At 40.0% G+C, this 23,343-nt stretch overlaps 1 protein-coding gene across 1 annotated transcript in view; it reads right to left on the bottom strand.

Moving 5' to 3' along the window:
- FNBP1 (formin binding protein 1) overlaps positions 1-23,343 on the bottom strand; it is a 133,951-nt gene that overhangs the window by 88,821 nt on the left and 21,787 nt on the right. The window contains exon 2 of the mRNA XM_081237774.1: positions 3,822-3,937. Within this exon, the coding sequence (XP_081093900.1) occupies positions 3,822-3,937 (116 nt within the window). The remainder of the gene's footprint in view (positions 1-3,821; positions 3,938-23,343) is intronic.

Genomic DNA, 23,343 nt, shown 5'->3' with positions numbered 1-23,343 from the left:
CAAATTTAGATACTTTGCAGGGATGTGATAAAACAAATGTTAACATTTAAATCTCAGGAAAAGGACTTCCTAAGAGATTACCATCATAGCAGTAATACTGCTACTCTATTTCAAGTCATGAAACATGATCCAGAACAGGGTAAAACGGTCGATGGAGAGCTATTAAATGTTATCCCACACCTATTATTGGGATTTGGAGTCTTTCCCAATAGCCTCCAATTTTGTTACCTAAATATCACTCCCCTCATAGAGGGGGATGAGAAAGTGCAGGGAGCCAGGTGCTTCCCAGAGGGAAACAAAGAAAGCACCTTCCCTTCATGACATAGAACTGATGGAGAAATTTGCTGAGAACTGACTTAATGACATCCCATGACAAACCTCCAAAGCAAAACAAGACAGTGGATAAGGCACCAGGAAAGAAGAGACCAGGCTAAGAGAAAAAGAATACAACAAATATAGAGAAATCCATTAGATGAGACCTTACTTCGCCTAAAGCTGTTAGGTAACCCATTTCCACATGAGAGACAATATTTTATGACAGCGCAATGTTTAAATAATCAACACAAAGCAGCTCATTCTCCATTCACACTTTCAGTTTTAAAAGCCTTAAAGTGATAATGAGGCTGATGCACATACAGGGCACCAGAAATTCATCTGGAATAAAATTTATTTATAAAAATAAATTTACTTATTAAATTCTTATTAAGTAAATTTAAGAATAATTTATTTAGGGCTTCCCTGGTGGCGCATTGGTTGAGAGTCTGCCTGCCGATGCAGAAGACGCAGGTTCGTGCCCTGGTCCGGGAGGATCCCACATGCTGTGGAGCGGCTGGGCCCGTGAGCCATGGCCGCTGAGCCTGCACATCTGGAGCCCGTGCTCCGCAGCGGGAGAGGCCACAACAGTGAGAGGCCTGCGTACCCCCCCCCCAAAAAAAAAAAATTTCCAACAAACAAAAGTCCAGGACCAGATGGCTTCGCTTCACAGGTGAATTCTATCACACATTTAGAGAAGAGCTAACACCTATCCTTCTCAAGCTCTTCCAAAAAATTGCAGAGGAAGGAACACTCCCAAACTCATTCTATGAGGCCACCATCACCCTGATACCAAAACCAGACAAAGATACTACAAAAAAAGAAAATTACAGACCAATATCACTAATGAATATAGATGCAAAAATCCTCAACGAAATACTAGCAAACAGAATCCAACAACACATTAAAAGGATCATACACCATGATCAAGTGGGATTTATCCAGGGATGCAAGGATTCTTCAATATATGCAAATCAATCAATGTGATAAACCATATTAACAAATTGAAGGAGAAAAACCATATGATCATCTCAATAGATGAAGAAAAAGCTTCTGACAAAATTCAACACCAATTTATGATAAAAACTCTCAAGAAAGTGGGCATAGAGGGAACCTACCTCAACATAATAAAGGCCATATACAACAAACCCACAGCAAACGTCATCCTCAATGGTGAAAAACTGAATCCATTTCCTCTAAGATCAGGAACAAGACAAGGATGTCCACTCTTACCACTATTATTCAACATAGCTTTGGAAGTCCTAGCCACGGCAATCAGAGAAGAAAAAGAAATAAAAGGAATACAAATTGGAAAAGAAGAAGTAAAACTGTCACTGTTTGCAGATGAAATGATACTACACATAGAGAATCCTAATAATGCCACCAGAAAACTACTAGAGCTAATCAATGAATATGGTAAAGTTGCAGGATACAAAATTAATGCACAGAAATCTCTTGCATTCCTATACACTAATGATGAAAAATCTGCAAGAGAAATTAAGGAAACACTCCCATTTACCACTGCAACAAAAAGAATAAAATACCTAGGAATAAACCTACCTAGGGAGACATAAGACCTGTATGCAGAATACTATAAGACACTGATGAAAGAAATTAAAGATGATACCAACAGATGGAGAGATATACCATGTTCTTGGCTTGGAAGAATCAATATTGTGAAAATGACTTTACTACCCAAAGCAATCTACAGATTCAATGCAATCCCTATCAAATTACCAATGGCATTTTTTACGGAACTAGAACAAAAAATCTTAAAATTTGTATGGAGACACAAAAGATCCCGAATAGCCAAAGCAGTCTTGAGGGAAAAAAACGGAGCTGGAGGAATCAGACTCCCTGACTTCAGACTATACTACAAAGCTACAGTAATCAAGACAATATGGTACTGGCACAAAAACAGAAACATAGATCAATGGAACAAGATAGAAAGCCCAGAGATAAACACACACACCTATGGTCAACTAATCTATGACAAAGGAGGCAAGGATATACAATGAAGACAAGACAGTCTCTTCAATAAGTGGTGCTGGGAAGACTGGACAGCTACATGTAAAAGAATGAAATTAGAACACTCCCTAACACCATACACAAAAATAAACTCAAAATGGATTCGAGACCTAAGTGTAAGACCGGAACTATAAAACTCTTAGAGGAAAACATAGGAGGAACACTCTTTGACATATATCACAGCAAGATCTTTTTTGATCCACCTCCTAGAATAATGGGAATAAAAACAAATGAGACCTAACGAAACTTAAAAGCTTTTGCAAAGCAAAGGAAACCATAAACAAGATGAAAAGACAACCCTCAGAATGGGAGAAAATATTTGCAAACGAATCAACAGACAAAGGATTAATCTCCAAAATATATAAACAGCTCATGCAGCTCAATATTAAACAAACAAACAACCCAATCCAAAAATGGGCAGAAGACCTAAATAGACATTTCTCCAAAGAAGACATACAGATGGCCAAGAAGCACATGAAAAGCTGCTCAACATCACTAATTATTAGAGAAATGCAAATCAAAACTACAATGAGGTATCACCTCCCACCAGTTAGAATGGGTAGCATCAGAAAATCTACAAACAACAAATGCTAATGCTGGAGAGGGTGTGGAGAAAAGGGAACCCTCTTGCACTGTTGGTGGGAACGTAAATTGATACAGCCACTATGGACAATAGTATGGAGGTTCCTTAAAAAACTAAACATAGAATTACCATATGATCCAGCAATCCCACTACTGGGCATATACCCAGAGAAAACCATAATTCAAAAAGACACATGCACCCCAATGTTCATTGCAGCACTATTTACAATAGCCAGGTCATGGAAGCAACCTAAATGCCCATCGACAGACGAATGGTTAAAGAAGTAGTGGTACATATATACAATGGAATATTACTCAGCCATAAAAAGGAATGAAATTGAGTCATTTGTTGAGACGTGGATGGATCTAGAGACTGTCATACACAGTGAAGTAAGTCAGAAAGGGAAAAACAAATATCGTATATTAACGCATGTATGTGGAACCTAGAAAAATGGTACAGATGAACCGGTCTGCAGGGTAGAAGTTGAGACACAGATGTAGAGAACAAATGTATGGACACCAAGGGGGGAAAGCCACAGGGGTGGTGGGGATGGCGGTGTGCTGAATTGGGCGACTGGGATTGACATGTATACACTGATGTGTATAAAATTGATGACCAATAAGAACCTACTGTATAAAAAAATAAATAAAATTAAATTTAAAAATTAAAAAAAAAGAAACAGAGCCTAAAAGCAATAACTTGGTTTTTATGTTTACTGTCCTCTAAAAAATAATTTTCAATATTAAAAAAAACAATTGCTTCTACTGAAATATAAGCTTACATGAAAAGGGAAAAGAAATATTTAAAGGATTATACATTTATAGTATAAAATGAGGATATAAATTATCTTTACATCCATTCTGCAGTTAACAAACAACCTTTCTCAATATCAACTTACCTGAGTTGCTTTGCATAGCTGAGTTCAATCTCTGTCCTTTCCTTTACAAATTTGATGTATTTCTCAAGAATATCAATTCCCCACTGTGTGTGTTTTTCTAAGTTGTCAAATTGATCCTGTTAATAAAAAACAAAGGGAAAGCTTGTAGTCTTTCTCTGTGATTAACGTAACTTCAGTGAACAATTCTCTCAACAATAAATCAGTACGTAGAAAGCAGTTCTAACATTTTCCATGATCGTACTTGGGTGCTTTCTCGCCGAGCAAATTTTAAATCAACATTACCAAATTTGGTTTGAAAACTGCCTGAGATATTGAACTCTGACCCCTCTGCTCACATCCCCTATTCCTGTTTGAAACATGGTGCTTGGATGTATTTAATGTCCTAGCGCAAAGCAAAAACTGAGAGATGAAACACACTCCCGTGTCAACTCAGTCACACTATTAGCACCTTAACTGTCTATCTCTGAGTTAGCATTCAGGATAAGCTCACCGAAATTTGGGGCAAGGAAATGGCAGGAAGAAGAGTTACAAAATACTGCTTTCTTCAAACAAATGACTCATGCGGACTTCATTCCAACATTCAACCATGCATCAAGCCTACACTATTTGCCAGGAATGGTGCTTGGGGCTGGGGAACAAGAAAGAAGAGAATTATAGCCACGATGTACAGGCTGCCTCAAGATTCCTAGTCTGGAAGAGAGCGGGTAGGTATTCCAGCCACCCCTAATGCAAAGGCAGGGAGAGGCCCAGGAATCAGGGGGACTGGTCCTGCTGGAGCTCAAGGTGGGGGTAGGGCACAAGGGAATGAGTGGCGGTGGGTGACGGAACTAGAGGGTCCGGGCCTGATCACCCAGGGCCTTGAATGCCGAGTTAAGGTGTCTAGACTCTCTGATGGGCACAAGTGAGCCGCTGAAGGGCTCGCAAAGGGAGTGGCACACCAGAGACATGTTTAGCATCGCCAGCAGCTAGATGTCAGGGGACTGTTCAATAGTCCAAAGCAGAGAAACTGGGAGCAGAGGGGAGGATTTTATAGACCATGAACAAAGAATCAGCTAGTCCTGGTGACTGATTAGATGGGGAGGCTGGAAGGGATATGCAGGAGAGGGGAGGATTCTAGGGCGACTCCTTAGTTCTGCTTCCTGTGAGTACACAGGCGGAGGGGCAGCAGTTTGGGGTGAAGTGACATGTGGAGTCAGGGACTGACATGTCCAGAAGAGAGTTGGAAACACAGATGGATTCAGGGCTCAAGGACGGAGGCCAGGGAGCTGGTAGATCTGAAACAATAGCCAAGGATCAGAACCCCAGAGTCGGCTGCAGCTCTGCACTGAATTCATAAAGTGGGCCAAGCCTAGGGAGGAGAGCCCAGAAGGACCTACGAAGGTGGGGTGTTAGCACAACACTGGGGAAGAGAGAATTTGCAAAGGTGAAAGTCTCCTCATGAGAGGTAACAGTAATAGAGGATGAGGTTCTAGCCCCAGCTCTGGGACTTTGCAGAGAAAGGCCATGGAACATCTCAAGGTTTTAGTCATCCACCTACAAGATGAAGATAGAATCCCTGCCTAATTTGAGAAATCGGTCGTGAGGATCATGTAAAATGGAAAAACGCCAAGTCAAATATAAAAACACAAAGCCACCATGTAAACCTATCCCAGGCGTGTGCAATCTTACAATATACATTCAGCATCGTCCTTCAGCTTATTGTTTAGATCCAGCATCTTCAATTTTAAATCTATCATTGTGCTTTGATTCTATTTTCCATTCAAAGCAGTGCCGACTGTAACATGAGAAAATGTTCCATATACTTGACTTAGAGCAGGAGGGTGGCAGAGTCAAGACACTTTTTTTCTCAAACTTGAGAAACCCTGGGAATTCCCTGGCGGTCCACTGCTTAGGACTCTGCGCTTCCACTGCAGGGGGCATGGGTTCCATCCCTGGTTGGGGAACTAAGATCCTGCAAGCTGCACAAGAGAAACCCTCCTCTGAAGAAAAATAATTTCCTCAACCTTACTCCTGCCCAGGCCTACAGAACAGTTTGAGAAACCTCAACTTAAGAAATTCAGGCTTTCTTTTACAAGAATATTTTCTAATTGAAAGTAATCACTGTACAATGTTTACCTTTATACCTAATAATTTCTAATATTATCATAAAAATCAGAGACCATTTAAGATTTTCATTGATTCTTGGTCCTCAATAACATATTCCACAAACTCTGAGATTTCATTTCAAGAAACACTGCTCAAGAATGTTATTCATTGGGGCTTCCCTGGTGGTGCAGTGGTTAAGAATCCGCCTGCCAATGCAGTGGGACACGGGTTTGAGCCCTGGTCCGGGAAGATCCCATATGCCGCAGAGCAACTAAGCCCGTGTGCCACAACTACTGAGCCTGCGCTCTAGAGCCCATGAGCCACAACTACTGAGCCCACGTGCTGCAACTACTGAAGCCCGTGCGCCTAGAGCCCGTGCTCTGCAACAAGAGAAGCCACCGCAACGAGAAGCCCGCGCACCGCAACGAAGAGTAGCCCCCGCTCGCCACAACCAGAAGAAGCCCGCGCGCAGCAACAAAGACCCAACGCAGCCAAAATAAATAAATAACTTTATTTAAAAAAAAAAAAGAATGTTATTTATTTATGTTACCTATAAGGTCAAGGGTTGTCAGGCAAATTTATAGTGTAAACAAGACTGTAGATCTCTTTAAACTACTTGAGAGAGCAAATATACAAAAGTTCAAGTAATGATTACAATCATTCCTAGTTATATAGAGCAAGGCTTCTTTAAAGCTCTCTGCTAATCGGTAACCCTTTGTTAATACAGTTTCATATTGACCTTATTTATTTAAAATTCCTTTTCACACACCTCCCTCCGTTTGAGGGCCCTCTCTCTGTATAATTTCCTGTCTCCAGAGCCTTATGATTTTTAGCAGTTATAGATGTTATAAACATCTATAGATGTTTATAGATGTTTCCTTGAAGACTTACTAAGATAGTCTGCTCTTAGATTTCACCCTTGTCCTGCTAACAACCTAAGTTCATATTTTTCCTTATTATATTACTTTGCAATTCTTTTTAGCCCTAATCTGTATAATATAAAGCAACAGCTTTTGAGATCAAAACACTTTTTTTTTAAATCTACATTTGAATTGAGTCCACCTTAAAAATTACAGGCCTCAAACCAACAATATGTTTTCAATAAAGTTATCTGTATTCAAGAACATTCTGCAAGCTATAATAAAGCACTTACTAAAATAACAGGGTCTAAGTGAGATAGAAGATCTTAATAATAAAACACCTGACTCAGTAACAAATAAAGTAGTACTTGCTTGTGACTATAGCATAGTTCTTTTTTATGCTACATTAAAACATCTCCGATGTCACCAGACTCTACTGCTGCTGTCACATGGGTGGCCACAACAGGGACTTTCTTGACAGCAGCTACGAGAAAATTCAAAACAGATGAAAAACTCATCAACCCACTTACATTCTTGACTAAAATGTGGAAAACTTAATGGAAAAAAACCTCCAAATCTTAAAAAGACGCTTTTGTCAGCAAATATTTTAAGTGGTGTTTTTAAAAATAACCTTTGCTACTTTGGGGATGGTACCACTATCAAAAATGAGTCCTTTCCGTTATCTGTGAATTATACCACAGTTAAAGACAGTGAGGGAGGGAGGGATGGAGAGGGAGAGAAAGAGAGAGAGAAATGCATCCCTTCCTGTTTAATGTCACATGATGACAGTTTTGAAGACTCCTTTGCCCTCTTAAAAATCGTTGAGGAGGGCTTCCCTGGTGGCGCAGTGGTTAAGAATTCGCCTGCCAATGCAGGGGACACGCTTTCGAGCCCTGGTCCGGGAAGATCCCACATGCCGTGGAGCAACTAAGCCCGTGTGCCACAACTACTGAGCCTGTGCTCTAGAGCCCATGCGCCACAACTACTGAGCCCACAAGCCACAACTACTGAAGCCCACGTGCCTAGAGCCTGTGCTCCACAACAAGAAAAGCCACCGCAACGAGAAGCCTGCGCAACACAACAAAGAGTAGCCCTCACTCGCCTCAACTAGAGACCGCGCACAGCAACAAAGACCCAATGCAGCCATAAATTAATTAATTAATTAATTAATTTAAAAAAAATTGTTGAGGACCCCAAAGAGCTTTTGTTTACATGGTTTATAGCTATCAATATTTACTCTATCAGAAATCAAAAACTAAAAGATTTTTAAAATACCTATCAATTCATTTAAAAAGACAATAATAAATCCATTATATATTAATGTAACTAGCATATATATATTTTCAAATTTTTTGTTTATTTTTAGGAACTTTACTTTCCAAAACAAACCAAAAAAATGAGAAGAATGGCACTGTTTTACATTTCTGTAAATCTCTTTAATGTCTGGATTAATAGAAGACAGCTGGATTCTCATATTCTTTTACATTTAGTCTGTTATGAGTCTTTACGTTGGTGGAAGTACATCAAAAAATACAACTTCACACAGATATGTAGTTAGAAAGTGGAGAAGTATTTCAATGCCTTCTCTAGGTAATTGCAGATGTTCTTATTTGACACCATACCCAAACTCAACAAATAGTAGTTTCTTAAAGGCTAGCTGCAATGTGAAATCTGAAACCACGGCAATGAATTTTTCATACTGGTTACAATAAAATGCACTAGTCTATCTTGCACTTCGAATGGATCTTTTACCTATGTATGAGTGCATTATGCATTGGTCATTTGGAAAATATTATTTCACTGATATATGCAGATCTTCCAAGTGTTGACACATTTCAGTAAAAAATATTTTAAAATTCCACGTTTATTTCACTACCTATCTTATCTGATGAGTCTTTAAATATTTGGAAACTGTCAAGCTCACAGTGCCATGTACACATTTTCCAAAATTCTAATTTCCATTTAAAAGCTGGAATTTTATCATTGGCAACAAATGTTGTCAGTTGTTTCCTTGAGGTGACAGGCTCACTTCATTCATTTTTGAGAAAATGTCTGCCAAATGCCCAAGAGTTTGTCTGTCGATCGTTCTTTGAAGTAAAAACGGTGTCCTATGATAAAAGCAGCTAGACCAGCTCAAAACAATCACTTAAGTATTTTGGTTTAAGCATACTTCCTGTCTGTCTTGTCACACACACTATTAAAAAGATGTATGATGTATATTCAAAGGTTGAGATTTAATAAAATTAATAATCTTTACTGTTTCATCAAGGACATTTAAAAATAAAACTGATTTTTTTTAAAACAACTAATGGTGAAGAATTCAGTAACTTCTACTACAGTTTGGAGCCACCACCCTGATTCCTGCTAAGGCACCAGCCATCCTACCCACCACTGCTTTTGCACCATCAGTACAAATGCCAACACAGTGAAAAAGACAATGTCTTACTATCATTATGAAAATAGTTTTTACCTCATGGACTCCATGAAAGGGTTTCTGGAACCTCCAGAGGTCCAGGGACCACACTTCAGGAACCACTGTCATATGACACATACTCTAAAATTTCTACTAGAAAGCTTCATATTGCCAAAGATGAAGAAAGTCAGATAATGTAGGACCTAATGGAAAATGTTTAATTTATAAGAGCATACTATATATACACTCAACAAGTAACTCCAAAATTGCCAAAAGGACTGCAAATGGATGTGTCCAAGTAGCTGGTTACAACCTGACAGGTACCTTTCCAGAATCTCCCCCCTCCCACAGAGCCTCCTCTTCAATTCTCATTGCTCCCTGAATTCCAACCAACCAAAGGCTCCTGCCAGGAGCTTTCAGCTATAAGGGGCTGAGTAAGCTGAAGACACAAATGAGGAAAGCTGCAATTGTATTAATCAGCATACAATTGCTGTATTTTACAATTATTTTTCAGGTGTGGTTTTCTGTCCTAGACTGTGATTAAGCTCCTTTATACACTGAAGATTGAACCGAAATAAGCATGAACTCTGGCATTTGTTTGGCTCATTATATCTTCATGAGTTTCTAAAAAATCATGAAGCTGGGACTTCCCTGGTGGTCCAGTGGTTAAGAATCCACTTGCCAGTGCAGGGGACACCGGTTAGATCCCTGGTCCAGGAAGATCCCACATGCCACGGAGCAACTAAGCCCATGCACCACAACTACTGAGCCCGCGTGCCACAACTACTGAAGCCCACGCGCCTAGAGCCCATGCTCAGCAACAAGAGAAGCCACCGCAAAGAGAAGCCCTTGCACTGCAATGAAGAGTAGCCCCCGCTCACCGCAACTAGAGAAAGCCCAGGCGCAGCAATGAAGACCCAATGCAGCCAAAATAAAAAAATAAATAAATTTATTAAAAAAAATCATGAAGCTGAATACAAACAAATTTTGCCTTCCTATATACCTACAATATAAACCCACCAATCAGGGTTGAGACTGGTCTCTGTAGGTCAGCATACAATGATTATTCTTAGTCATTTAGGAAGACTTCTGAAATCTGATTTTTTTTTTTCAAATGATGCAAAAGAACTAACACAGGAACTACATGCACAAAAGCTATTTACTTTAAGATGAGGAGACCAAATCAGCCACAAGGAAGTTTTCTCCAAAGTGTAGGTCAATTTTTAACACGATACTTCCCGTAATCAAAAAGTATTCTAGGGCTTCCCTGGTGGCGCAGTGGTTGAGAGTCCGCCTGCCGATGCAGGGGACACAGGTTCGTGCCCCGGTCTGGGAAGATCCCACATGCCGCAGAGCGGCTAGGCCCGTGAGCCATGGCTGCTGAGCCTGCGCATCCGGAGCCTGTGCTCTGCAAGGGGAGAGGCCACAACAGTGAGAGGCCCGCCTACCGCAAAAAATTTTAAAAAAAAAGTATTCTAGGGACTTCCCTGGTGGCGCAGTGGTTAATACTCTGCGCTCCCAATGCAGGGGGCCTGGGTTCGATCCCTGGTCAGGGAACTAGATCCCACATGCATGCCACAACTGAGGAGCCCGCCTGCCACAACTAAGGAGCCCGCCTGCTGCAACTAAGACCCAGCACAACCAAATAAATAAATAAATAAAGTATGCTAAACAGATACATTCAAAGTCCCTGGAAAAAGCCAATCTAGTAAGAAACTAAGTTGTTAAAGTTACCTCTGTGTAAATGGCTCAGACTCAGAGGAAGGGTATACTGAGGGTAGCTCTCCTCCACTTAAATCCGTCCCTCTGCAGCAAGTTACTCAGTTATCCCCGCCACATCACTGGGGCACTTCCATCTGTGCTATCAAACCACCATGTTAGGATACTCTAATTCTGTAAATATCCACTTTCCTAAGGACTTGGGCACTTTATAAAGCGGCAGACCTTAAATGGCTCCATTTCAACAGAATCGCTTGGAATGCAGTTACCGGTGTTGGTTTCCTCTTCTCTTTGAGGGAAGAGTGTCAGAAGGAATTTGAAAAAGAATAGATACAGGTATATGTATAACTGAATCACTTTGCTGTACACCTGAAACTAACACAACATTGTTAATCAACTATACTTCAATATAAAATAAAAATTAAAAAATAAGAGTGTCAGAAGGCATAGATTTATCCTCAGTAAATGTAACAAAATCTCCATTTAAAGTGTTTTTAGGGACTTCCCTGGTGGTGCAGTCAGTGGATAAGACTCCACACTCCCAATGCAGGGGGGTCTCAGGTTCAATCTCCGGTCAGGGAACGAGATCCCATATGCATGCCGCAACTAAGAGTTCGCATGCCACAACTAAGGAGCCCACGTGCTGCAACTAAGACCCGGTGCAACCAAATAAATCAATTTTAAAAAATGTTTTAAAAAATCCATTTGAGTCTGAATAGTCAAGTGGCTGCATCTAGAGGAACAAAAAAAGTTTTATAAAACTTTACAAACAAGGGACCTCCCTGGTGGTCCAGTGGTTAAGAATCCACCTTCCGATGCAGGGGACATGGTCCGATCCCTGGTCGGGGAACGAAGATCCCACATGCCGCGGGGCAACTAAGCCCTCGCACCGCAACTACTGAGTCCGCACACTCTGGAGCCCATGCACCACAACTAGCAAGAAGCCCGTGCACCACAGTGAGGATCCCACGTGCTGCAACTAAGACCCAACGCAGCCAAATTAATTAATTAATTAAAAAAAAACCTTGATAAACAAAAATGTGTCATCCAAAATAGCACCTGCAATTCTATTTCTTGAATGTTTAACAAAGACTTCAATTCATTTTCATGGACAAAAGAAGACTTGTTCTCATACATTACATTGAAAGCAGAAACACCCCCAAATATAGGTTCAACATAAAAGTTGTCAAACCTTAAAAGTGATGAAAAACCATTACCAAAAGTGACTTCAATGTTTGACCACAGTAGATAAAATGTGAAAGGCAGCATTAGAGTGTTTCTTTCAAGCAGCCAGAAACCCTTGTATTTTGGCAATACAAGTAGAGGCAGATTCTGTCAAACCATATACACAATACATCTGCTGATTCTGAAATGGGTCCTGTGAATTAGTGTGGTGTGCTCCTTGGGTTGAAAATGCCTACTCAAGCAAGAGCCTGTGACATAATTGACAAAATAGGGGCTCTGATATCATAGGGTCATGGCTGGACAGTCAAGTTAGTACAATGGATTTTAATTAGGAAGGGAATGCATGCAAAATGAAAGGTTTTCCTGAACTCAGAATCTCTTTAAAAAGCAAGTCTACAACATGTCATAAAAATAGGTATACAAATTTAGGTATATTTATTGTAACGAGTCACCATCGAACACTCTTTCTGTTGTGAAAATGAAAATACTAAAGAATTAGTCCATGTTCATGGTTCTTTCCAGCCATTGCATTGGAAACATGAGAGGTAAGAACATAAACAAACACAAGATGAAAATACATGTATGAGTCAAAAAAAAACAAACTGTAGCTGAAGCTTGAGGCAACAGCATATGGGTGAAGTTAGCGACGTGAAGAATGTGGGAAGGCGCACAGAACATGAAAAGCTGCATTCTGGAATTTTTCTAATGATAATTATATTGTGTAAAAAAGGGCCATAAAGAGGCTAATGTTGGATGTACATCAAATGAGAGGCCCCAGAAAGCAGAAGACTTGGGGTTAATGAATGTGGGGTGCCCTCAGCCAAATGTTATGCGATTTTAACTGCATCCTGAAGTGAAAAGAGAAGGTTACAACTATAACATGGAGAAAAAGTACCAGAATTTTGACTCTACCGGAGTCCAAGCAGATGAGATTTGGAGGGGAAATTGCTATGGAACGTACTCCTTTAAGAAGCCACAATGGAAGGGCTTCCCTGGTGGCGCAGTGGTTGAGAGTCCGCCTGCCGATGCAGGGGACACGGGTTCGTGCCCCTATCCCGGAAGATCCCACATGCCGCGGAGCGGCTGGGCCCGCGAGCCATGGCCGCGGAGCCTGTGTGTCCGGAGCCTGTGCTCCGCAACGGGAGAGGCCACAGCAGTGAGAGGCCCGCGTACAGCAAAAAAAAAAAAAAAAAGAAGCCACAATGGGGACTTCCCTGGTGGCGCAGTGGTTAAGAACATCTGCCTGTCAATACAGAGGACATGGGTTTGAGCCCTGGTCCGGGAAGATCCCACATGCCGCGAAGCAACTAAGCCCGTGTGTCACAACTACTGAGCCTGCTCTCTAGAGCCCGTGAGCCACAACTACGGAGCCCGAGTGCCACAACTACTGAAGCCCACGTGCCTAGAGCCCGTGCTCTGCAACAAGAAGCCACCGCAATGAGAAGCCCACACACTGCAACGAAGAGTAGCCCCCGCTTGCTGCAACTAGAGAAAGCCTACGCACAGCAACAAAGACCCAACGCAGCCAAAAATCAATAAAGTAAAAAAAAAAAAAAAAAAAAAAAAGAAGCCACAATGAGCTTCTGGGCTATTTCAATGTTCTTAGAACACCTTAGTCACTTTCCACCCCTATCTCTGCTCCTTTGGATACAGTAAAAGCAACAAAGAAACATCTGTAACTGCCCCAAACAGACTGAGTGAAAGAGACTGCAAAGGATAAGATTTGCAAGGAAAAAACATTTCAAAGAGCACTTACTTTCTTTCATTAAAACAAACAAACAAACAAACAAACAAATCCACTAACTTTGTAAATTTTTTTTTTTTTTTTTTTTTGCAGTACGCGGGCCTCTCACTGTTGTGGCCTCTCCCGTTGCAGAGCACAGGCTCCGGACGCGCAGGCTCAGCGGCCATGGCTCACGGGCCCAGCCGCTCCGCGGCATGTGGGATCCTCCCAGACCGGGGCACGAACCCGTGTCCCCTGCATCGGCAGGCGGACTCCTAACCACTGCGCCACCAGGGAAGCCCTGTAAATGATATTTTTAACAGTGTTTTTCCAGATAGGCATTATCAAATATCTTTAAGCAGAGGAGGCAAAGAATTAAGGATGATGGGGTCAGGGGGGAGGGATAAATTAGGGAGTTTTGGATTAACAGATACACACTACTGTATATAAAGTAGATAAACAACAAGGGCCTACTGTATAGCACAGGGAACTCTACTCAGTACTCCATAATGATGTATATGGGAAAAGCATCTAAAAAAGAGTGGATATATGTACATGTACAACTGACTCACTTTGCTGTACACCTGAAACACAACATTGTAAATCAACTATACTTCAAAGAAAGAAAGAAAGAAAGGAAGGAAGGAAGAAAAAAGGATGATGAAGCTATAAAAACTAGGTTCAGAAGGCTGGGTCTAGCTTGTAAGTAGTGGGCGGAATCAATGCTAATTGAACATAGAAACTAGTCAGAGAACGAAATCTTGCTCTTTATAAGAAAAAACGCTCTGTCTCATTGTGACAGCACACAGGAGGGGCTTTGCTTTGTCAACGCATGACTGTAAGATGAACATCTGTAACACAAACAGCCAGAATCGTTACTGTCTGGCTTCGACCTGGCACGGAATCTCCTCATTCATTTCCTGGTTTCTGTGCATCAGCTTGGAACATTGAAGGTTGTCTAAATATGAACTGGTTCCTTTCCCGAGCCCACTCCATCAGCAGGTGCAAGAGAGTTCAGTCCCCTTCCCCCCCTCCAGCTGTCCAGCGTTCCTCTGAGCCCTGGAGGACTCACTGTACCTCTCAAACATCCCACACTATCCTCCACGGGTGATCCTCTCCTCCAGGAAGCATGTTCAAGACCAACCCAAGGGCAGAAGAAAAGAAGCAGGGAAAGAGGAGGAAAACACACTCTAAATACCAGGAAGAACTTTGAAGGCAGTCCAAAGACTAATGAAGAGCAAAGTATATAAGCTAAATTTTTAATGAAAAGGAAAAGCCGGATTTTAAAAGTCTGACTTATTCCTAAACTCTATAAAAATATTTCCAGGTGTGTGTGGGGCGTTGGGCAAAATATTATAGAAATATCACAGGGAAAATTTTTTAAGCCCTGGCACCTGAAACTTAGTTAACGTCGATGAAAAAGATTATCTAAACACTTAGCAATTTACTCACTTCCAATTTTAAGTAAAGAAGGTTAAGCAAATACAGGCTGTCCCTTTCCAAGACAGGGGATACCAAGTCTCAATCCCACTGCCACAACCCAGTGTCTGACCCAAAGAACCCACGTGACAGGCTAGATTGGACCCATCAGAAAGTCTCTGGAGGGCTTCCCTGGTGGCACAGTGGTTAAGAGTCCGCCTGCCGATGCAGGGGACGCGGGTTCGTGCCCTGGTCCGGGAAGATCCCACTTGCTGCGGAGCGGCTGGGCCCGTGAGACATGGCCGCTGAGTCTGCGCGTCCAGAGCCTGTGCTCCGCAACGGGAGTGGCCACAACAGTGAGAGGCCCGCATACCGCAAAAAAAAAAAAAAAACCCTCTATCTCTTACAATACATACACAAACTAATTCCAGGTAGATTAAGGACCTAAATGGAAAGGGCAAGACGATAACATTTTCAGGAGACAATACAGGAGAATATGCTTTTCTGACCTTGTAGGAAAGGATTTTTAAACAAGATACAAAAAAGCATTCACTGTAAAGAAAAATAGATTGATAAACCTGACTGTATAAAAACTAAAAACTTCTGTTCATGAAAAGATACCACGAGGAAAGTGAAACGATACAGGAAAAACTGGAAGAAGATATTTATAGCACATGATCAACAAAGGGGTAGCAAGTATCTAGAATATAGAAGGAACTCCTTCAAATCAATTTTCTTTTTTTAACTGAGGTATAACTGACATATAACATTATATTAGTTTCAGGTGTACAAAATAATTATTTGATATTTATATTGTGAAATGATTGCCACAGTAAGTCTAGTTAAAATCAGTCACCATACACAGTTACAAAAAAATGTTTTTCTTGTGATGAGAACTAAATCATTTCTCAAAAAGAGGAAATAACCCAATAGGAAAGGGGGCAAAAATCATCATAATTTTAAGAATGAAATGATATTTAGCTTTATTAGTAATCAAGAAAATGCATATTAAAATTATACCCACCCGCCTGGCAAAATTTTAACTCAGAAAACACCAAGCGTTAACAAGGACGTGTTGCTAGGTGAATGCTCATATACTGCTGGGGACCTTGGAACACAGATTGGTTTACCTAGTAAAGGTGAGCATTTGCCCCTGTATGACCCAGAAATTCTTCTGCTGGAGATGTATCTTAAGGTCTAGGACCAAAACAATAAACTCTTGCTCATGTGCACCAAGAGACATGCAAAGGAATGTTTATAGCAGCATAATTCACAGCAGCAAAATACAAACAACCCAACTGTCCATCTGATTCCATTTACATAAAGTCCAAAAAGAGACAAAACTAAACAATGTATTGTTTACCAATATATTCATAAGTGACAAAAAACTACAAAGAAAAACAAAATAATATTTTTAATACAAAATTTTGAATAATACTCAATTAGGGCAGGAGACTATAAAGGTGGAGATGTGATCAGCCTCATAGGGGGCTTCTGGAGTGGAGTAAAGTTCTATTTCTTTCCCTGGGTGAAATGCACATGGATGTTCATCTCACTGCTATTTCTGTACACATCATTCTATCCATACAGTTTCATACATTCATTTTTAATATACCATAATTAATATTTAATTGCTAGTTTACAGTTGGATTGATAGGGAAATCTTCAGTATAAGAGGGACTTAAGATCACTTGAACCTCTGCCAACTGGAGATCAAAAATAAAGATACATTTATGAGAGAAAAAAAATGAAGTCAATAGAAACATCTCACATAAAGTATTGAACTATTACTTTTTCCTTGATTGATGTGCTTATTTTGTTCCCATAAAAAATATAAAACGTTCTTCAGAAGATGGGCATCATTTAATACCCAAGTATGGACTGATTATTGATTGCAAAAAAAGACTTCACACTTAGAAAGAAAAAAAAACTTTTAAAAAATCCAAGACTATTATTGTCTAAAAGGCAGAAACATTTTTCACATACTATCACAGGAATATAATAGATAATTTCTCTCAAATAAAATGTCAATGAAGTTTAAGGGAACACAAAATATTACAGTCAACAACAAATGCTGTTTCTCCCCTATGCCAAAATCACATTCATCCATTCATTCATCCAGCGATATTTTATTGAGCACCTACTATGTGTTAAACACTATTCTAGGAACTGAGGGCGCAGCAGCAAAGAGAAACATAAATTTTCTATTCTCATGGAGCTTACATACTACTAGATCTTTACTGTACAATGCTATAAAGAAACCTCAGAAAGATTAATTCAAAATTAGGGTACATTCCCATGAGAAGAACTACTGGGTCTCCAGATGGGAACATCTTAACACCCACTGATACCTATTAGCAGAAGTGACAGTCAAAATATTTAACAACCACTTATCAACCGACTCCCCATCCAATCAGAACAGAGGCCAACTGTGTGGTAGCATCCTGACTGAAAACCAGCCTTGTCTGCTGCCCAAGCCTCGTCCAAAAAAGGTGAACCAATTACACCCCACCAACAGAGAACAAGGGTCCCTATCTTACTAAACCCTGACCAGAACTGAATATTACCATTTGTAAAACAAAGAACAAATGAACAAAAACAAAACAAAACAAAAAAACCCATTTTGCTTATTTGGTAAGGAAAGTGCTTTATTATGAATTTCTTTGATTATTCGTGGAATTAACCTTTTTTAGACATGTTCATTAGCATTTGGAATTTCCCCTTATAATGGTTCTCTTCTTAATCCTTATTCACTTCTCTGTTAGAAATTTTGAAATTATCTTATTGTTCTGCATAAGCTCATCATATCTTAGAGTGTCATATTTGGTATAAATGTTAGATTTAAAATTTGATACGTATTTTTGACACAGAGAAATATAAATGTACGTTTATCTAGGGGCTTAGAACTGTGACTATTTTCCACTTCTCTGTGTGTTCCAAGTTTTCTTTCCTGATTATCAATATAGTACAATGCTAATTTAGTTATTAACAAGTTATTATTTTAAAGACACCCAAGGAAATCACATAAGGAAATATCTATTCTGGAAGTAACTTTTACCTTCACTTTATTGTATTACCACTTCCTTCCAGGTAGTAATTCATGATAAAATAACATAAATGTTGCCATTTTACTCAAGTTTGATGCTTTTAATAAAAGGAAAAACATCTCTACTGACATATCATGTAACATTAAATAGAAATCCAGGGTTCACTTTCAAATGTCTTTTCCTCTAAATTTCTAAATCTACTGCCAAGTGCTGCCACCTTCTTACTAATCAGTTTACCAAAGGTGCACCAGGCATTCTTACCTGTAATCCCAACACCAGTTAGCTCTTTCACTGAGCACGACCTCATCTGAGCCTGACTCACTACATCTTGCACCATCAGTCAAGACTAACATGGCACATACCACCTGGGGGCCCTTGTTAAATATTTGTGGAGTGAATGAATGAGTCAATGGAAACTCCTTCAGCCGTCACTGTAATTCTGCTATTTAATTCCTTCAAGCCCATTATCAGAGTCAGTTTAGTTCACATATGCCGCTTATTTTCCTGGACTTCAGGATAATGTGTGCCAGACTCTCTGCCAAGAGCTAGGGATGCAACTGTGAACAGAAAAGTACCCTGCTCTCATGAAGCTATTAAAAATGTTACTTTTGAAGAGCCTGCAGTAACATGAGATTTTACATATATAGGGTTGCTTTCTTTTTTTTTTGTCTTGTTTCTTAAACCTCCAATCATACCATTAGGAGCACTTAAGTCCCTGAGCTCGGGTGCAAAAAAAAGCTTAAAAAAAATTCTAGTACATGGCTGCTTTCCCTAAGCTGTTGCCAAAGAATGTGAGACAGCTAAATGTTTAGATACCTATAATCCTGGCACAAGTGTTTTCTTTTCATTAATTATACACGGATAGTCAGTTTTCTTAATAACTAAAAGCTATTCAAGTTTTAAAAATAAACATGAATAGATAGTTCAAAGAAAACCCGCATGTTTGGCTCTATTTTTGAGTGGTTGTAAATTATTTCTAGCTGCATCTTATTTCATTCTTTTGAGCTATTTCTGTGTTACAGATTTCTTTTGGGCAAATGCTAATATAACCCATACACTATACTAATGCTTTAAAAACAAACTAAAATTAGTAAACTAAAAACATACAGCACTGTTGGTCAGGCTAAGTGATTTATTGCAGGGCAGGGGGAGGTTTGTGGACTCTGCGGCATGAGACTCCAGTCTCAGCGCCTCACTGCACTAGCAGTGTGAAGTTGCATAACTTCTGTGTTTCCTCATCTGTAAGTGAAAATAATAATACCACACTTAAAGCCATTGAACTGTATACTTAAAAGTGTCTAAAATGGCAGGTTTTATATTATGTATATTTTACAATAAAAAATGTTTATGAAAAAGACTATTAAGAGAAGTCAGAAAGATCACATTAGACTAGACAATATAGGGCCATGCCGGCCATTGGAAGGAGTTTTAGAGTAGGTTGGGGAGTCACTGAAATACTTTGGGAATAGTGAATTTGTTCTGATATTGCTTATTGACTTTCAGTATTCATTTTTCACCCCTTCGAAGTTTCTACATTACCATAGAGACTAGAAGGCTAAAAACTACATTTCTCAGACTCTCTTGTATGTAGGGATCTGTGTTTAGGTTTCACAAGTGAGATAATGCTCATGAGATCTGAAAAGCGAAAATGAGGCAGTGGGGAAAAGAAGTACCAACCTGGCAAAGTGGTTGGGACATAAAATGAGTGAATATGGAGTAAAGTGCTGAGAATTGGCACCAAGTAATTAAGTAGCTAAATAATAGCTTACTGACAAATTAAACATCATAGCGATATCATAACACAGGTCAAATGGTTAAATTCTGTACCCTAAAAGACAGGTAAGGGACTTCCCTGGCCGTCTAGTGGTTAAGAATCCATGCTTCCACTGCAGGGGGCACGGGTTCGATCCCTGGTCAGGGAACTAAGATACCGCATGCCAAGTGGTGTGGCCAAAAAATTAAAATAAAAAATTAAAAGACTAGGTAAAACCATCTTTTTTTTTTTTTTTTTTCCCTGCGGTACACGGGCCTCTCACTGTTGTGGCCTCTCCCGTTGCAGAGCACAGGATCCGGACACGCAGGCTCAGCCGCTCTGAGGCATGTGGGATCTTCCCGGACCGGGGCACGAACCCGTGTCCCCTGCATCGGCAAGCGGACTCTCAACCACTGCGCCACCAGGGAAGCCCTAGGTAAAACCATCTTTAACACTAGATTCCATTCCCACTTTCTGCACATGGCTTACTCACAGTGTGAGCTAGTAAGGAATCCAACATTGCTAGTGGTTATGACCATAATCCTGAGTATAAGAGCAGAAATCCCAGTGTTCCAGGGATTTTGGGTAGGACCGTAGGAAACCTCTAATTCAGTGGGAAGTGCTCATATTTCAGGAATTCTTCAAAGAATTATGCAAACACAAAGGTGCAGAAGATGTTAACAACTCAAGATAATCTGCATGGTCATCCATCGACCGATGAATGGATAAAGAAGATATGATACATATATACAATGTAGTACCATTCAGCCATAAAAAAGAATGAAATAATGCCATTTGCAGCAACGTGGATGGACCTAGAGATTATCACACTAATTGAAGTAAGTCAGAAAGAGAAAGACAAATACCACATAATATCACTTATGTGTGGAATGTAAAATATGACACAACTGAACTTATCTACAAATAGAAACAGAGTCACAGGGACTTCCCTGGTGGCGCAGTGGTTAAGAATCCACCTGCCAATGCGGGGGACACGGGTTCGAGCCCTGGGCCGGGAGGATCCCACATGCCGCGGAGCAACTAAGCCCGTGTGTCACAACTACTGAGCCTGCGCTCTAGAGCCCACAAGCCACAACTACTGAACCCGTGTGCCACAACTACTGAAGCCTGCGCGCCCTAGAGCCCGTGCTCCACAACAAGAGAAGCCACCGCAATGAGAAGCCCGCGCACTGCAACAAAGAGTAGCCCTCGGTCCCCGCAACTAGAGAAAGTCCGCATGCAGCAACAAAAGACCCGACACAGCCAAAAATAAATAAATTTAAAAAAGAAAAAAGAGGACAAAAAAAGAAACAGACTCACAGACATAGAGAACAGACTTGTGGTTGCCAAGGGGGGGGAGGTGGGGGAGGGGTGGATTGGGAATTTGGGACCAGCAGATGCAAACTATTATATGTAAGATGGATAAACAACAAGATCCTACTGCATAGCACAGGGAACTATATTCAATATCCTGTGATAAACCATAATGGAAAAGAGTATGAAAAATAATATATATATATGTACATATACATGCATGTATGTATGTACATATATACGTATATATATGTACATACATATATAAAACTGAATCACTTTTCTGTACAGCAGAAATTAACACAACATTGTAAATCAACTATACTTCAATAAAATAATTTTTTTTAAAAATGGAATCTTCAGAAACATCTTATTCTATGAAATCATACATCAATAAAACATTACGGGACTTCCCTGGTGGCGCAGTGGTTAAGAATCCGCCTGCCAATGCAGGGGACACAGGTTCGATCCGTGGTCTGAGAAGATCCCACATGCCGTGGAGCAACTAAGCGCACGAGCCACAACAACTAAGCCCGTGTGCCACAACTACTGAGCCCGCATGCCACAACTACTGAAGCCCGTGCTCCTAGAGCCTGTGCTCCCCAACAAGAGAAGCCTCCACAGTGAAAAGCCGGCGCACCACAACGAAGAGTAGCCCCCTCCCACTGCAACTAGAGAGAAAGCCCGCACGCAGCAACAAGGACCCAACACAGCTGAAAATAAATAAATAAATTTATTTATTTAAAAAAAAATTAAAACATTAGCCTCTGGGGGCGGAAAATGTCTTTTTAAAAGAAAGGTACAACATTGTAAAGCAACCATATTCCAATAAAAATTAATTTTAAAAAAAGGAAAGGAAAGAACCAATGCAGGTGCTTTTAAGTTTAAAATAAAAATTGACAGACAATTTTTTTCCTTCACAAGAGCTAATAGGTTATTTAATGATCTTGGTTTACAGCACTGATTTTTTTTAACTTTTTAATTAATAGACTTTTTTTTCCCCAGCAGTTTCAGGTTTACAGGAAAACTGAGCAGAATGTAGAGTTCCCATATACTGCTCTCCCCATCCCAGTTTCTGCTATTATTAACATCTTGTGTCAGTGTGGTAAATCCTATGAATCATTAGCCAATATTGATACATTACTATTAACTAAAGTCCATAGTTTACACTAGGGTTCACTCTTGGTGTTGTACATTTTATGGGTTTCGCCAAATGAATAATGGCATGTATCCACCATTACAGTATCATACAGAATCGTTTCACTGTCCAAAGAATCCCCTATGCTCCACCTATTCATCCCTCCCTCCATCTTAAACCCTGGCAACCTGTGATTTTTTTACTATCTGCATAGTTTTGCCTTTTCCAGAATGTAATACAGTTGGAATCAGACAGTGGGTAGCTTTTTCAGACCGGCTCTTTCACTTAGCAATGCGCATTTAAAGTTTCTCCATATCTTACAAGGACCTACTGTATAGCACAGGGAACTATACTCAATATTATATAATAACCTATAAGAGAAAAGAATCTGAAAAAGGAGATATATATATATATATATATATATATATATATATATATATATATGGGTTATGTACAACTGAATCCCTGTGCTGTACACCTGAAACTTACACAATTTTGTAAATCAACTATATTTCAATTAAAAGATTTTTTTTAAAAAGTTCCTCCATGTCTTTCTGTGACTTGCTAGTTCATTTCTCTTTATTGCTGAATAATATTCCATTGTCTGGATGTACCAGTTTGCTTTACCATTCACCCTACTGAAAGACATCACAGTTGTTTCTGAGTTTTGGCAATTATGAATAAAGCTATAAACATCAGTGTGCCTGTCTGACTGATATTTTCCCTTCCAAAAAAAATTCTTTTTTGTTCTGGAGTTGTTCTCTTTATTTCTTTATTTTAAAAAGCGACATGGATAACAAAAGAATGGCAGTATTATTTTAAAAGCCCACTGCACAGAAAAGTCAGGATTTCCTCAAATTAAGAAA

Source organism: Mesoplodon bidens, assembly GCF_964165515.1.
Source record: "Mesoplodon bidens genome assembly, chromosome: 6".
In the NCBI taxonomy this organism is placed as follows: Eukaryota; Metazoa; Chordata; class Mammalia; order Artiodactyla; family Ziphiidae; genus Mesoplodon; species Mesoplodon bidens.
Note: the sequence above shows the minus strand (reverse complement) of the source record. Positions and strands in the feature narration are given on the sequence as shown.